The 17,378-nt window shown below is 38.7% G+C and overlaps 1 protein-coding gene across 14 annotated transcripts in view; it reads left to right on the top strand.

Moving 5' to 3' along the window:
- Positions 1-17,378, top strand: part of add1 (adducin 1 (alpha)) — a 174,075-nt gene that overhangs the window by 108,457 nt on the left and 48,240 nt on the right. For 9 of the 14 annotated variants that reach the window (XM_073047915.1, XM_073047914.1, XM_073047917.1 and 6 more), the window contains exons 8-11: positions 389-487; positions 2,145-2,318; positions 3,575-3,928; positions 9,121-9,207. In XM_073047915.1, the coding sequence (XP_072904016.1) occupies positions 389-487; positions 2,145-2,318; positions 3,575-3,928; positions 9,121-9,207 (714 nt within the window). The remainder of the gene's footprint in view (positions 1-388; positions 488-2,144; positions 2,319-3,574; positions 3,929-9,120; positions 9,208-17,378) is intronic. The other 5 variants (XM_073047919.1, XM_073047916.1, XM_073047920.1 and 2 more) reach the window with 1 other exon arrangement.

The following is a 17,378-nucleotide window of genomic DNA, read 5'->3' as shown; positions in this document are numbered from 1 at the left end:
AGTCAGAGACCTTCCTCGGAATATTCTGTGGATGGATCTCTAGAACTGGAAGCTCTGAGGCTGCACAGCTGTGCTGCATGCAAAAACATCTGTTTGTATTTGTAGGTCTCTTAGGTCATCCAAATAATACTGTGTGAAATAAAACCTAATTCATTATATTGTACTGATTTATTTTATATGAAAATGGTGGTAGCCTTATTAAAAGCAACATCTAGCGGCAAGGGCTTGCTGTTTCAAAGGTACATTTAATGTCAGAAAAATGCATACAATATACATCCTGAAATTCTAAATTAGTAAGTTAGTTATTTACTTATTTACTAAGCAGCTCAAATTAGTAGATGTTGTTAATTGTCATTGTTGCTTGTTTACATTTTGTTCATTCTGTCAGGTGCTTATTCTGAGGAACCATGGTCTTGTTGCCATTGGAGAAACCATTGAGGAAGCTTTCTATTACATTCACAACCTGGTTGTTGCCTGTGAAATTCAGGTAAGAGAAAACCAACAAATCGCCTTCATCAAATACTATAGATGCTAAATTGGTAGTGTTTTTCTCCACCTATCTTGTCAAGATTCATCCTCTTTGTTGGAATATTTCAGTTTTAAATTAGAAGCTAAACTTTGTTTTCTCTGGTCATGAGTCCCAAGATGCTTCCTGTTCCATCTTCTCTGCATTACCCACTTCAACCCCTTGGGAATAGATCCATCAAAGGCCACTTCCTGCTACCTAATCAGAAAATTCTTCTCAATTTAATTGAAAAATTTCAAAATGCAACTCAGTGCTTTTTTAAAAAAAAAACAAATAATAAATATAACAGTAAATTTATCTACAAGTGCGAAGCAGTAAAATATAGTGGAGATTGATACCATCTTAAAAGATTCTAAATTGGAGCATTGGACCAGTGACAATCAAGGCTGGTGTTGACAGTGGATTGAAAGGGTTGCATGATAGAAATTGAGAAATGTGATTTGGCTTAGTTGCTGTGATAAAATTTAGATGTTCCTACAGTGATGAATGATATTGTTGAGAACAGTGTGAGCTAATTGCCCAGCAGTTCGAATGCAGGGATATAGCTGGAGGTACATCGGGATATGTACAGTTGAATATCAGAGTGATGCAAAATGACCTAGAAATAGTGTGACACAGAGCTCAATTAAATAGGTGATGTTTAATCTGCTTTCAGGTTCTTTTATTTTTGCAAAGCTTGTGTAGTTATAATGGGACAATTGTTTTGAAAATAGATTGGCTGAAGATGCTCTCACTGCTGTTTCATTTAAGCCAATAATTATTCAGAAAACTAATTGATGCAGTAAAACAAAGTATTTCTGAGAATTATCTATAACTGTATTTTAACTCTTTTTCTGTATGAACATGATTACACCTGAATGCAGCTATTAGCCCAAGTCCTACCAACCAGCCTAATCTTAGATATCACTAATACGTGACTGAGATTAGGCACTTCCTCTGCAACCTATTCATTGATGCTGAGTTTGGGTTTCACCAGGGTCATCCAACTCCCAGGATTTATCACAACCACGCTTCAGTAAAGGACCACACATCTTAATTCTGAAATAGGCAAAGATAGCTGTCATTAACAGCAAGGCAACTTTTGACATGTACTAGCATCAGAAAGCCATGGTAATATTGAAGACATTGGCATCGTCGTTAAAGCATGGAGTTGGAGCTTTCCCCTCACAGAAAAGTGATTACCGGTATATTTATTGAAGGTCAGTCCCCTTTGACACCACCGCAGGGGTTTCTTGAGGCATTATCTCAGACTCCACCTGAAATAGCTCCATCTTGAGCTGCTACTTCAATCATAAAGTCTTACTGCCTCAGTTCAGCAGCAGTCAGGGATGAGCAGTAAATGCTGGCATTCCCAGCATTGCATGTCTTGTAATTTTCAAAAAATGTCTTGTATAGTTACAGCTGGTTAAATTCAACATTTGGTGCTTATTTATTCAGTTGGCTAATTAATTGATTTGTCAAGCAACTTTTATCCAATTTTATTTTATTGGCCATACTGTTGGTTAAACTTATAAAAATAAATTTTAAATTTATTTGTCACTGCTATCTGATGTGGACAAAAGAGGCAGATGAGGCAAGAAGTTCCATTATTAAAACCTAAATGCTTTTCTGTTTTCAGGTTCGTACAATGGCTAGTGCCGGAGGCCCTGACAATTTGGTTCTCTTGGATCCTGTAAAGTACAAAGCCAAATCTCGCTGTCCTGAGTCATCAGGGGATGAAAATAGTTCACATCCTAAGTGGCTGATTGGGGAGCAAGAATTTGAAGCCTTGATGCGAATGTTGGATAACCTGGTAAGAGCTTAGGTGGTGGCTCTTTAATTTTGCAAGGAAGGAGTATAATGAATAGTGGTAGATAACTAATCCTTCCCTAAACCTCTTCATCCCAATAACTTCATCTTAAGTAAACACCTTCCAACCTGGCTTTTCTGCCCCATATCACAAAAGTGTGTTCAAGAAAAATTCTTTTCTGGAATAATTATGAGAAGACACCACTGTGTTTCTATGGATATGTGAAATCTGAAACTTCAAAAATAGTCTCTTTTCACATTTCTCTGTGCATGAAGCGCTGTTGAGGTTGTTTCTTTCACAGAGTAAAAAAAATTGCATTAAAAAATGAAAAAGATTAGATATTAAAGGTTAGCTTTATTTGTCTCATGTACATTGACATACAGTGAAGTGTGTTGCTTTGTATCAATGACCAACACAGTCTACAGATTGTGCTGGAGGTAGCCTAAGAGGGTCACCACACTTCCAGCACCAACATAGCATGCCTACAACTCACTAACACGAACCCTAAATCTTAAGAATATGGGAGTAAACCGAAGCACCCAGAGGAAACCCATGCAATCACAGGGAGAACATACAAAATCCTTACAGACAGAAGTAGGAGTTGAACCCCAGTCGGTGATCACTGGCATTGGAAAGCAATTGTGCTAACTGCTTTGTTGGTAGTAATGAATATGTGCTGAATACAACTCTTGGAATTTAATTGCAGTGACTTTAAGGATTTGTATTCAGAAGCTGAGTTCAATGCATTATTAAACGCTTTACAGCACGTAAGGAGGACAAGTTTTTAGTTTTTATTTATTTAGAGGAACAGGCCCTTCCTTCCCAATGAGCCGCACCGCTCAACAACCCATCTATTTAACCCCAGCCTAATTGCAGGACAATTAACAGTGACCAATTAACCTACTACCAGTGCGTCTTTGGAACATAGGAGGAAACTGGAGCTCCCAGAGGCAATGCAGGCATTCACAGGGAGGCCATACAAACTGCTGACTGACGGCATTGGAATTGAATTTTGAACTTCAATGCCCTGAGCTGTAATAGTGTTGCACTAACTGCTACACTACTGCAGTGTCTAAAGGGTTACTTTGTATTTTTTTAAAGTCCTTTTTACAAAAATGAGATTAGTATGGTGTGTTGCAAAAGGACTAACAGTTGGGTAAAATGAAAGTTTTCAGATATTTTGAAACTCTGTATTTCAATGTTTCAACATAAACCAAAAGCAGGTTCTTAATGCTACAACCTTTTATTGTGTCTTACAGGGTTACAGGACTGGTTATCCTTACCGTTGCCCAGCTCTGCGAGAAAAAAATAAGAATCGCAGTGATGTTGAGATTCCACCCTCTGCCACAGGTTTTACCTTTCCAGAGGACAGTGACTCTAGCTCTCGCTCCCCTCTCAAGCAAAGTTCTCAGAAACAACAGCGAGAGAAGACGAGATGGCTGAATGCAGGCAGCACAGGCAGAGTTGATGAAGTGCCTGAAGAGTCTAGGAATGGTGGCAGCCCCAAATCGAAGACTAAGGTGTGGACGAACATTACACACGATCACGTGAAACCCTTGCTGCAGTCTCTCTCGTCCGGTGTCTGCGTGCCAAGCTGTATTTCCAACTGCTTGGTCTGTGCCTACCTTACTGTTCATAGTTAGATCACGTACAGCTACCTGAGGCAGATGGCACTAGATGCTTTAGGGCAGAAGAGGAACAGTGAAACTAAATTGCTTTTCTAGAAAGTTCTTGTTACAACCAATTACTAACTGCATGGGTTCAATTCTTAAAATATATATATATATATATAATTAACAATCTAATACCTCCAGATTCGGAATGAATCTGGGTGGGCTGTCTTCTATGTAGCATGCACTATATCTGTCTGCCAGCTATCTGTAAAACTGCTTGAGGCTAGCTATGTTGAATTATTTTTTAAAGAAAGTCAACACTTTTATAATTTTTGAGGATTTCAATCTGTTTGGTCCATGTGCTGTAGTTTTGTGCTGTGCTGGCTTATTTTCCATCACTTAGTTTGTCACAGTCTTGACTCATTTTTTATGTGTGTGTCTATATAGCACACATTGTAATTACATTAGGTATAGAACACAGCACATGATTAAGAATATTTACTCTTCTATTTCTATTGTGGAATTTTATTATTAGCTGTTGCATAGAATCAGTTGGTTTTTAAGAATCTTTAGGGTGGCCTGCTAATCTGTCTATAAAAACCCTTCATATTAACTTAATATATTTCAGAATGTTACTATACTGATGACCAAGTCTAAATACAATTAATTCCATCCTGCTGTATTGTGAAAGGACTTGTTGAGTATTTTTGCTATTTCATAAGTTGTAATTTATAATTGTAATATTATAATGTTTTGAGGGGAAGTGTAGAGGTAACCTTTTCTAAAAGTTCAGTGACAAATACATTACAAATATTGGTTAGTGTAGGATGTTAGAAGTGGCAAATGCTTAGAACCTTTAAGCAGTTTTCTCTTGCTGTCTGAAATCAGTGCTTTATATTCAAACCTAATCTGTTTATAAAATACTTTTTACTGTGATCTCTTTTTTTTTCCCAAGTTGCCCTAAAGCCTCTAAATGCTGAAATTTTGCTGCCTTCTGCATGGAATATTGCATGCAACTAGTTGGCTATAGTGTATAATCCTTTCCTCCTGCACCAGTAGGGTGTGGCATGACTGAAGTAGAGCAGGACGATGCAAATAGACATTCGTTCAGAATAATTTTAATAGACGTTTTCCTTTTATTCTAACTTGTGCTTCTCGGCATGTGGTTTTCTCCTAAAGATAGCTGTTTTGAGAGGGGTCAAAGGATTACCAGCAATGATTGGAGTGATAACCATTTTAATATTTACTTTTAAAATGCTTTCTTTTACTGTCACTTGATCTTGTATATTCTGACTGCATAAGGGGCGCCAGATGCATAATATATTTAAGAAGCTTTTCCTTGTACTCATTGGCATTCCTTTGCACCAGTAGTTTTTAATAAAGGTTGTAAATTCTATGTACCTCAAATTAATGCCACAATTCCATCGGGGGAGGGGGGGGGAAAGAATCCAGCTTCTTCATAGAGATGCCATTTATTACACAGGGCCATATCCAGCAGTCCAAAAGTGTATTTCAGCCAAAAGTGCATTTTTCCCCAAAAGCCAATGTTTACAAAGAATCATGCCAAAAGCAGGTCCTTATAGAGTAGCAGTAGTCCTTTTTATCATTTTCTGGAATGGGGAACTGACATTTCAGTTGAAATGGGAGTTTTTCATTCCTCAAGGAATGTTAAACTTAAAGTTTAAGCATCTTCAGATTATTAACTATATTATGAGCACAAGAGTGGCTCATGATGAAAGACTACAGCTGAGAAAACCTCAATTAAGTACCAATGCAGACTTGTACAGAGATGTTTTATTCTGTTGATTGTTTCAGTTAAAATGACCCTACTGTTAATGTAAAAAAAAGAGTTACAAGTACAAAATGCATGCTTTGACAATGCTATTCCGAATATACATGATTTGAGGACTACAGTTGTAAATGTGAAAACAGGTATAGCTAACTTTCCAAGCCAATTCTTAAAAAGCACTAAAAAACTTCGGTGGTGTATCCATTTGCTTTTTTTTCCAAATTCAGTCAACTGAAGAATGAAGTTGTAGACTTAGAACAGAAGAGGAACAAAGGCAATTGCTTAGCATTGTATGAACTTTCCAGTTTGATTTCTGCAGCTATGTAACGCATTCAAAAGTAATAAATTAGCATATTGAAGTTCATCCTTTTTTATAGGATTAACTTTAATATATAAAATTAATTTAACTAAAGCTAGTCCTGAGTAACATTAAGTCATTACATTTGAGATTAGTTCTTGAACCACTGCAGTCATAAATGATATAAGAAAGCATTTCATGACTTTTCTATTGCAATTAGATGTGGGAAATCTTTGCTGGCCCACATCCTTGCCCATACTTAAAGTTTTTAAAAAATCTTGTACTTAACCAGATTTGTGATTCCAGGCGATTGGTGATCCAAATAATTCATGTCTTTTCCTGATCACAAGTTGATACCACCTCAAATCGAACTTTATTTTAATTGCAGATCTCAAAAGATTGGTTACACAAGAATATCAGACTAACATGAAGTCGCTACTAGTTGGAGAGTTGGAATAATCAATATAGCTGCCTGTAGCTGTTATAATTCTTTGTTCCAAACTAAATTGCGCTTTTTATATTGTAACTGATGGCTTAAGATTTCCAGCAAAAATTTGTAAAATACAGCAAATTATGCAATTACAATTTTTCAAATGCTCATGTGTTTTTTTAAGAGCTTTTGGTGAGTTCACATGTATGAACATTCTGTTTGGTCTGTCTTGTCCATCTATAACCAGAAGTTTGGCGTGGTCTCAACAGAGTGATGGCTGTATCATAGCCCTGATTGGTTTGCTATCATTTTGTACGTAAGATTTCTTAAGACTAAGTAGTCCTTTAAATTTCTTTTGAATGTCATGTCCTTTATCAAACGATAGGGTTTTTTTTAATTCTACTGTGGTGGTCTCTATATCGTATTAGTTGTGGTATTTTTGTTTTGACTGTGTTAAAATTATTTCTGGTGAAAAGGTGCTGTAATTTTTTGTCAGAAGAATGGTTATGAGTGAGTATTCATTCTTCCATGCCCATCCCAAATCCTTTTATTTTTTAAAAAGAATGATGAACATCTGAAGCTTTTTTATTTTCTGCATAAACAATAAATGCATTGTTTTTAAAGAGGAATAAAGAAGTTCGTGATGTTCACGAACTCAGGCGGTTCATGCTTATTCTCTCTGCACATTATTTATATGCTTGTTGGTTCTGATGAACTGGTCAAAGCTGCAGTTTAATACATTAAAATCTAGAAAATTAACTGTTGTCTGTGTTGGCTGCAAGTTATGATCAACTAGTCAGACCCATCACTTTACAGAAAGTATGCATGGAGGATAGGATCCAGCCCTTTTTTAAAAAAAAAGCATAAAATCCTTAGTTTGCTTGTGGTTATGCTGTGGGAGTGGTTTTGAAAATGTATTTTCAGAAGTGATCAGTAATACTAGAAGTCACTAAATTAATGGGGCATGTTGTGGAATCGGGGTTGTGAATTTTAGAGTTAATGTCCTCAGCCGTCAAAGTTCTAAAGATTAATTAGCATTGAGGTTTCCAGGTTTTGGTACAGAACTTTGGTGATGCCCACTCATGACTTGCACCCAAAAACTTCTTCACCAAGCTTCTGGACTACGGATATCACACCACCACCCCATCCTTCCTCTCTATTAGTCATTTTGTGCTTTAATTTGCTTTTGTGTAAATGTTGCAGAGCAATGAATCAATGGTGTGAACATGTTTTAAATGACTTTTTAAAAAAACATTTAGTTTTACTAGTCTCTGGTCCATCGTCCACTTATTTTGTTTGCCCTTAAATATAACAAATGCACTAGGATCAGTGCCATACTCCTAATGCTGTCATTGCAGAGGATTCATTGCACAAAATCCATCTGTAATTCTCAAGGCCATAAAGATGACTGTAATTTTAAATTGAAGTATTACATAATATACTACTGCACTAATAGAAAAATCCTAATGACATACCAACCAAAGTGCAAGATGATTTAAAACATTTATTTAAGCTGTTTCTGATCTGGGTGTAGCTGATAATTGATTTGCTATTTTTAGAGAGGTTGTAGTGGAAGCAATATTTTTTCCTAGCGTTATATTTTAAGATCTTTAGAAAAAGATGCCAGTTTAAATAATTCCCCACACTAGTTATTGGCCTAATCTGTCATATTGGCTAATCACTGCAATTGCAAAGAAATGAGGAATTTCTTTAGCCTGGGGATGTTGAATCAGTGGAATTCATTCCCATAGATAGCTGTAGAAGCCAAGTCATTGGGTATATTTAAAGCGGAGGTTGATAGGTTTTTGATTAGTAAGGGTGTCAAAAGTTATGTATGGGGAGAAGCTAGAATGGGCTTGAGGGGGATAATAAATTAGTCATGATTGAATAGTGGAGCAGACTTAATGGGTCAATAGGCTAATTCTGCTTCTGTCTTATGATCTATGGTCTAAAATAATTTTGGTAGAAATTAATCCTTTATTGACGAGCATTAATACAATCTGTGCATTCCATAAGATAAAGCACACCCACAGAGTAGAGGGCTGCCCTTTTAGAATGGGGATGAGGAATTTCTTTAGCCAGAGTTGTGCGTCTGTGGAATTTGTTGCCACAGGCAGCTGTGGAGGCCAGGTCTTTATGTATATTTAAGGCAGAGGTTGATAGATTCTTGATTGGTCAGGGGATGAAGGGATACAGAGAGAAGCCAGTAGATTAGGATGGAGAGGAAAATGGATCAGGCATGATGAAAAGGCAGTGCAGACTCGATGGGCGATGGGATAGCACTCGAAATTTAGTAAGAATTATTTGTTCAAAATATATGGTCATGCTTTAGTTAATTATATAAGCTAGATCATTACTGGTTAAATGTCTTCTCAATCGAATAAAATTTTTAAAGTCCTGAGTTAGTTGCTGTGGTGATTTGAATCTTTTACTGAGCACCAACTGTATGTATGAACAAGCACACGATTGATGATTGTGAATGATCTTGTTCAATTGGTCTTAATTCCCAAGGGACACCGTACCATCATTGATTCAGTGCTCTTGCTGCAGTCCATGTTTAAGCACTGAATGTTTTTAGTAAACTGCATGATTTATTTCACATTACTGTGTTGTTTGTTCTGTATTTATCTTAGCTGTCTTGGATACTGACTATTTGGTATTCTTAATGTTTATAGTGGACAAAAGATGGTGCTGGTCCAATTCCCAATCAGTTTGTGCCACTAAACACTGATCCACGTGAGTTCAAAGAGATGAGGAATAAGGTAGGAAAAATGTGTTCAGTAGATGTGTTTTATTCTAACTAAATGCTGCATTGGGGTCGGTTGGGACATTTATTGTACTTTAGCAGTTTTGGATCATCATTTTTAAAAAAAACAGCTAGTTTTTGGTTCTGCATTGGAAGAAAGTTTGCATCTTCTATTCATCACTTGCAGTAGCATATCGGTGTTTGAAATGTTAAAGTCCTCTCTGGATGTCTTTTTATACTTTCAGCTTTTCATGGTTATATGAATGAAAAGCTCCCTCCCCCTTCCCCTCCTGACCTCCCCATTCTGGTCTTTTACCTCTTCTCATCTGCCTGTCACTTCTCCCTGGGTCCCCTCCTTCCCTTTCTTACATGATCTTCTATCCAGTTACTGCTCCTCTAGCCCTTGACTTTCTCCACCCAATTGGCTTCAGCTATCACTTTCCAGCTAGCCTCCTTCCCCTCGCCCCACCGTTTTATTCTGGTGTCTTCCCCCTTCCTTCTCAGTCTTGAAGAAGGGTCTCAACTCAAAATGTTGATTGTTTATTCATTTCCAGAGATGCTGCATGACCTCCTGAGTTCCTCTAGCATTTTGAGTGTGTCGTCAAGGTGAATTTTCCTTGCACTGTTAGAGGAAGTTGGTGAGATGGTGAAAGATTTATATTGTATTGGATCATAGTTTAAAAATTCCATTTTGTGAATACTGCTTTTTTGTCTATTTAACACGCACAAGACACATTGCATTGATAATTTCCTGACAAAAATTGTTTATTTGTTAGTTTTTGATTCTGAATTAAGAGCAGACATGGTCTGATACTTCTGTTTTCCCTCCCTTTCCCTATAAAGATATGCATCTTTATAGAAAATCATTACATCTTTATAAAAGGTTACCAGAATCTCACTTTCTCTAGTATTTGTTATCTGCAGTTTCACCTTGTACTGGTGATCTAAAAATGTATTGTCAAGGGATAGGTTTGAGCAATTAAAACATATCTGCAGTTTAAAAAGCATTGGTAATCATGAAAGTACAGGTCCACAATCCCTTATCTGAAATTCTGAAATCCAAAAAGCTCTGAAAACCGAAGCTTTTTCGCCAACAGCTGACGTCACTCAGGTGTGGCGTGGCAGCACTAGCAGAGGCCGCCAGACGTCAGTTGTGGCTCAGCACTCGTACTGGTTACATGTGCATTTGCTGTTCGCTGATATTTTGTGTTCACTGTTGACTTTGTTTAATTTCACTGTGAAAATTTTAAAAAGAGCTGCAGAAACCCCTATGGGTGACAATGACAAAAGAGAAGGAAGCATCTATCATTATCAATAACGCAGAAAGTGGAGTTATTGCAGAAGCTTGATTGTGGTGTTTCTGTGCGGTGTCTTACTGAAGATTATGGTGTTGGAACTACCATTGTATATGATTTAAAGAAACAGAAAGAGAAGTTACTGAAGTTTTATAGTGACAGTGACGTTCTACATTTATTCCAATAAGTCATCTACCATGTGTTTGATTTAGTTCATTTGAAGTTGTATATTTTTGTTTTATTGAATATTTTTGTTGGAAATAAAATATTTTTCTTGTCATTATTCCCTAAACAATACTGTATAACAGCTAGTTACATAGCATTTACTTTGTATTAGGTATTATAAGTAATCTAGAGATGATTTAAAGTATACGGGAGGATGTGCGTAGGTCTGGAGCTCCACCAGGTCCTAAAGACCAACTGCACTGAGACAGGTTAAATAAGGGACTTGAGCATATGTGGTTTTTTGTATCCGCGGGGAGTCCCGGAACCAATAAGGAGGGATTCTGAAATCCGAAAAATTCTGAGTTCTGAAATGTAACTGGCCCCAAGGATTTCGGATAAGGGATTGTGGACCTGTACTTGATTGTCATAAGTAAACATCTAACATAATTTGGGGAAGAGATTAGCCTCTTTGCCTTGTGTAGCTCATTAAAACTGGCATTTGAAATAGCCTAGCAAGCCTCTAAATTAAGAATGTTTAATAAAGCAGTGACACTCTTAATTGGTGCTGTATTTAAATTACTGGCAACTTGGAGACCAGGACTAAAAATCTGGAGACCTGAACTCAAATCCCATTGTGGAGCTGTAAAGGTAAATTTAGTTCATATTCTGGAATTTAAAAAAAACTGGTAGTTGTAAAAGGTCATCTAATTCATTGGAGTCCTTCAAGGGACGAAGTTTGGCTTTCTTATCTGGTCTGTATTTTAAGTACAGTAACTCTGGAGCAAGGTGCTTGATTCTTAAACATCCTCTGAAATGTTTTAGCAAGACACTGAGGAATGTATTATTAATGCTGGCTTCTCCAGCAAGGATTACACCCAGGACTGCAAATGAATAATAAAAATACCAGGAGGAAGTAAATTAGGTAATTGTCCCTAATCTCAGGATGACTTCCATTAAACCACCCTATTCTCACCCTCTCTTTACTTTTACAACACAGCATAAAATCCGTGTCTTTAATCAAGTTGTATCATCTGTCCATAAAATACCCCTGTACCCCTGAGTCAGAGAGTACCCCTGAGTTGCAGCAGTTCAGGTCATGGAAATTAGTCCTTATGAAATTCACGAGTCACTACCAAAAAATCTGAGACCCAGAATAAAAATTTTCTCTTATGGAATCTATGAGAAGAAATAATTAGAGAAACACAATGTGTAAGAAACAACAAATTTGTCAATTTTTGTCAAGTAAATTGTAGTACAAGTAGTACAAGGGAACATAACCCCTCTGTTACATAAAGGTGTGTATGTCCTTGTGTATTTCATTGTCAAATTTTGGCTCATGAAATGGCTTTGCAGCATTTTGCACTTGAGATGGGATTATGATACAAGGGGTACAAGTCCTAGAGCTTGTATGTATTTAATTTCCTGTATTTAACAAAAAATAGCTACAGGCTCTTGAAACTTATAGTAGTTTAGCACAGTACAGGAACAAGCCTTTCAGCCTACATTGTTGTGCTGAACTTAATTGCCTAACTAAACTTGTCCCTTCTGTCTACACAATGTCCATATCCCTCCATCCTGTAACAAACACAAAGTGCTAGAGGAACTCAGCAGGCCAGGCAGCATCTATGGAAATGAGTAAGTAGTTGACATTTTGGGCCAAGACCCTTCATTAGGAAGAAATGAAAAGTCAGACTGAGAAGTGGGGGGTGATGAAGAAGTACAACATGGTAGGTGATAGGTGAAACTGGGAGATGGGGAGGGGAGACGTAAAGAGCTGGGAATTTGATTGGTGAAAGAGATAAAGGGCTGGAGAAGGGGAATCTGAGAGCGTAGAAGACCATGGGGAAAAAAGGGAAAGGGGAGGAACACCAGAGGGAGGTGCTGAGCAGGTAAGGAGATAAGTTGAGAAAGGGAAATGGGAATGGGGGAATGATGAAGGGGGGGATGGAATTACCAGAAGTTTGATAAATTGATGCCATCAGATTGGAAGCTACCCAGATGGAATACAAGGTGTTGCTCCTCAGCCTGAGTGTGGCCTCATTGTGGCAGTAGAGGAGGCCATGAACTGACAGATGGGAATGGAAAGTAGAATTGAAATGTGTGGCCGCCGGGAGATACCACTTTTTCTTGCAAACATATAACCAACATGTAAAAAACAACAAACTATGCAAATACAAAAAGAAAAATAAATAATAAGCAATAAAAATCGAGAACATGTGACAAAGAATCCTTGAAACTGAGTCCATAGATAGGGGGAACAGTTTAGTGTTGTGATGAGTGAAATTATCCACTCTGGTTCAAGAGCCTGATTGCTGATAGATAATAATGGTTCATAAACCTGGTGGTGTGGGTTCTGAGTGTCCTGTACCACCTTTCTGATGGAAGCAGAGAGAAGAGAGCATGACCTGGTGTTAGGTGTACTTGGTGATGGATGTTGCTTTCCTATGACGGTGCTTCAAGTTGATGTGCTCAGTGATGGGGAAGGCTTTACTCAGAATGAACTGGGCCAATCCTTTTTTTTTTGTTGGATGCTGTATATGTTCTATTATGGATCACTTTAAATTTTTAACTATTGTACATAGTAAACTAAGTTTTAAGTGGGGGGGGATGGGAGGTTGGGACATAGATTTATAAATTTGTGCAAAGGAGGTTCATGATGTAGCAGTTTGGCAGTGATAAAGAGAATGACCGAGACCATGAGCCTTAACACTACAGTAGCAATTTTAGCCAAAATGTGATGTCAAGGTTAAAGGCTCTTTGTACGAATGAACAAAACATTTATATTAAGATGAATGCATTAATGGCACAAAGATTAATGGGTTTGATCAAAAAGCAAATTCTGAAGCATGACTGCAGGATGTCCAAAACTAACAGCTAAATAGCCATGGTAGCGTAGCAATTATCACAATGCTATTACAGATCGGGCAGTCGGAGTTCAATTCTAGTTTTCTCAAAGTTTTCTATTCTTCCCATGTGCATATATATTTCCTTTGGGTTCACCAGTTTCCACCCATAGTCCAAATACTTAACATTTAGTAGGTTAATTGGTCATTGTAATTTTCTGCTGGGTTGCTGGGTGGTGTCTTGTTAGGCTGCAAGAGCCTGTTCCATGCTGTCTCTCTAGAAATATTCTATGTTTTTAAAGATTTTTGAAAGACAGGTGGGATGGAAGTTTTGATTTTCTTATGTTTTTCTTTTATATAAAATATACAATAAATATAAAATTTATAACATTAGTGTTAAAAATATAGGTCTGCCTACTGGTATGGCCAGTAGAATGAGTTTGGATGGAAAAGAGACAAAAAACTCAGGAGGGAGCAGTCAATACACATCCTAAATAGTAGATACACTGTTACACGTATCATTGAGAAATAATTGATTATTTGTAACAAATATATTGTGATAATTGTTGAGGAACTTCTGTCTTGATAATATTTGGACAAATCAAAAAAGATGAGAACAAGTTAATGGAATATTTTTCTTCCTTTTTTTGGAATAATGTTATGGATTCAACCAAAAGAACAGGTTACTTTGGATCTACCTTGTAGTGAGATAGAATTAATTAGTAATTTCATAGTCAACGATCTTAGAAACATAGAAAAATCTACAGCACAATACAGGCCCTTCAGCCCACAAAGCTGTGTGAACAAGTCCTTACCTTAGAAATTACTTGGGGTTACCCATAGCCGTCTATTTTTCTAAGCTCCGTGTACCCATCCAGGAGTCTCTTAAAAGACCCTATCGTTTCCGCCTCCACCACTATCGCCAGCAGCCCATTCCACGCTTTCACTCCGCTCTCACCCCTAAAAAAAAACCAACATACTCCTGACATCTCCTCTGTACCTGCTTCCAAGCACCTTAAAACTATGCCCTCTGATGCTAGCCATTTCAGCCCTGGGAAAAAGCCTCTGACAATCCACACGGACATTGCTTCTCATCATCTTGTACATCTCTATCAGGTCTCTTCTCATCCTCCATAACTCCAAGGAGAAAAGGCCAAGTTCACTCAACCTATTCTCATAAGACATGCTCCCCAAACCAGGCAACATCCTTGTAAATCTCCTCTGCACCCTTTCTGTGGTTTCCACATCCTCCTTGTGGTGAGGCGACCAGAACTAAGCACAGTACTCCAAGTGGGGTCTGACTAGGGTCCTATATAGCTGCAACATTACCTTTCGGCTCCTAAACTCAATCCCACAATTGATGAAGCCCAATGCATCATATGCTTTCTTAACCACAGAGTCAACCTGCGCAGCAGCTTTGAGTGTCCTATGGACTCGAACCCCAAGATCCCTCTGATCCTCCATACTGCCAAGTGTCTTACCATTAATACTATATTCTGCCATTATATTTTACCTACCAAAATGAACCGCCTCTCACTTATCTGGGTTCAACTCCATCTGCCACTTCTCAGCCCAGTTTTGCATTCTATTGATGTCCTGCTGTAACCTCTGACAGCCCTCCACACTATCCACAATACCCCCAACCTTTGTGTCACCAGCAAATTTACTAACCCATTCTTCCACTTCCTCATCCAGATCATTTATAAAAATCACGACGAATAGGGGCCCCAGAACAGATCCCTGAGGCACTCCACTGGCCACTGACCTGGAGAAATTTCCCCGATCTTCTGGGGAAATTTGATCATCCTACCTTTCCTTGTGATCCCATTGATTTCTTTTCTTTCAACTATTTCTTTAATTCCCTTTTCAATTCAAGTTTAATTGGCATTTAACCATTCATGGATATTCATGAATACAGCCAAATGAGACTTTGCAATATGGGATTCAAAATACAAAGGCACATTACCAGCAGTCTCACACAGTTAAGCACACACTTAATTGCAATCCCAAGGCCCACCTCCCCCCCCCCGCCTCCCCATGAGACACTGCAGCTTGCTGCATACAACAAAATCCATATGTGTGTGTGTGTGTTTATTTATTCCAGACCAGCCCCCTCCCCCAGCCACCAATAGCATCTGTCGACTGATTCCCCAAAGCCTGCTGGGCCACATCGTAGCTTTGAGGCCCACATGTACAAGCAGATATAAAATAGTAGTAAAACCACAACCAGACAAATATATATGTATATAGTCCAGACCCCTCAGTCCATTTTAAGTCTTCAGTTGCCACAACTGCACTACACTGGCCCCCAGTAGGGTACTGTAGCTTGGACGCCTCTACCTGTGGCTGAAAAGCAAGCGACCTCACAGCTTCAGCCCCTACACTATTGAACCTGCTTCCACGACCTACCTTTGCCATTGCTTTCTCATATCCTAGTGACTTGCTCACTTAAAAACAAATCTGTTTCTCTTACCATTTACCTTTATTCATGGTCCTTTACATCAATGGCGATGAACCCACTTCACTGGACTCCCATGGCTTTAGAATCCTGCTTAGCTGCCTCTGTCTAATCAAAAACATCCCAGCTTTCCTGTCTGTTTTTGTAACTAAGTTTCCTGATCTCTGGAATCATTGTAGGGAATCTCTTCTGCGTCTTCTCAGAGGCCTTCGTATCTTTCCTCAGAACTCCCCTCTTCCAGTTTTGCATTTTTCTGAAATTAGTTTAAGGGCTTCCATCTTGGGTTCTAAAGGAGGTTCCTGTAGAGATTGGTGTGATCCAAAATGATGATAGAACATACAAACATAGAAAACCTACAGCACAATACAGGCCCTTTGGCCCACAAAGTTGTGCCGAACATGTCCCTACCTTTAGATATTACTAGGCTTACCTACAGCCCTCTATTTTTCTAAGCTCCATGTACCTATCCAAAAGTCTCTTAAAAGACCCTATCGTATCCACCTCCACCACCGTTGCTGGCAGCCCATTCCACGCACACACCACTCTGAGTAAAATATTTACCCCTGGCGTCTCCTCTGTACCTACTCCCCAGCACCTTAAACCTGTGTCCTCTTGTGGCAACCATTTCAGCCCTGGGAAAAAGCCTCTGACTATCCATATGATGAATGCCTCTCATCATCTTATACAACGCTATAAGGTCACCTGTCATTCTCCTTCACTCCAAAGAGAAAAGGCCGAGTTCACTCAACCTATTCTCATAAGGTATGCTCCCCAATCCAGGCAGCATCCTTGTAAATCTCCTCTGCACCCTTTCTATGGCTTCCACATCCTTCCTGTAGTGAGGTGACCAGAACTGAGCACAGTACTCCAAGTGGGGACTGACCAGGGTCCTATATAGCCGCAACATTACCTCTCCGCTCCTAAATTCAATTCCACGATTGATGAAGGCCAATACACCATACGCCTTCTTAATAGAGTCAACCTGCGCAGTTGCTTTGAGCGTCCTATGGACTCAGACCCCAAGATCCCTCTGATCCTCCACACTGCCAAGAGTCTTACCATTATATTCTGCCATCATATTTGACCTACTAACATGAACCACTTCACTTATCTGAGTTGAACTCCATCTGCCACTTCTCAGCCCAGTGTTGCATCCTATCAATGTCCCGCTGTAATCTCTGACAGCCCTCCACACTATTCACAACACCTCCAACCATTGTGTCATCAGCAAACTTACTAACCCATCCCTCCACTTCCTCATCCAGGTCATTTATAAAAATCACGAAGAGTAAGGGTCCCAGAACAGATCCGTGACGCACTCCACTGGTGACTGACCTCCATGCAGAATATAACCTGTCTGCAACCACTCTTTGCCTTCTGTGGGCAAGCCAGTTCTGGATTCACAAAGCGATGTCCCATTGGATCC

Source organism: Hemitrygon akajei, chromosome 6, assembly GCF_048418815.1.
Source record: "Hemitrygon akajei chromosome 6, sHemAka1.3, whole genome shotgun sequence".
NCBI lineage: Eukaryota > Metazoa > Chordata > Chondrichthyes > Myliobatiformes > Dasyatidae > Hemitrygon > Hemitrygon akajei.
The sequence above is the reverse complement of the archived record's forward strand: the minus strand, read 5'-3'. Positions and strand labels throughout refer to the sequence as shown.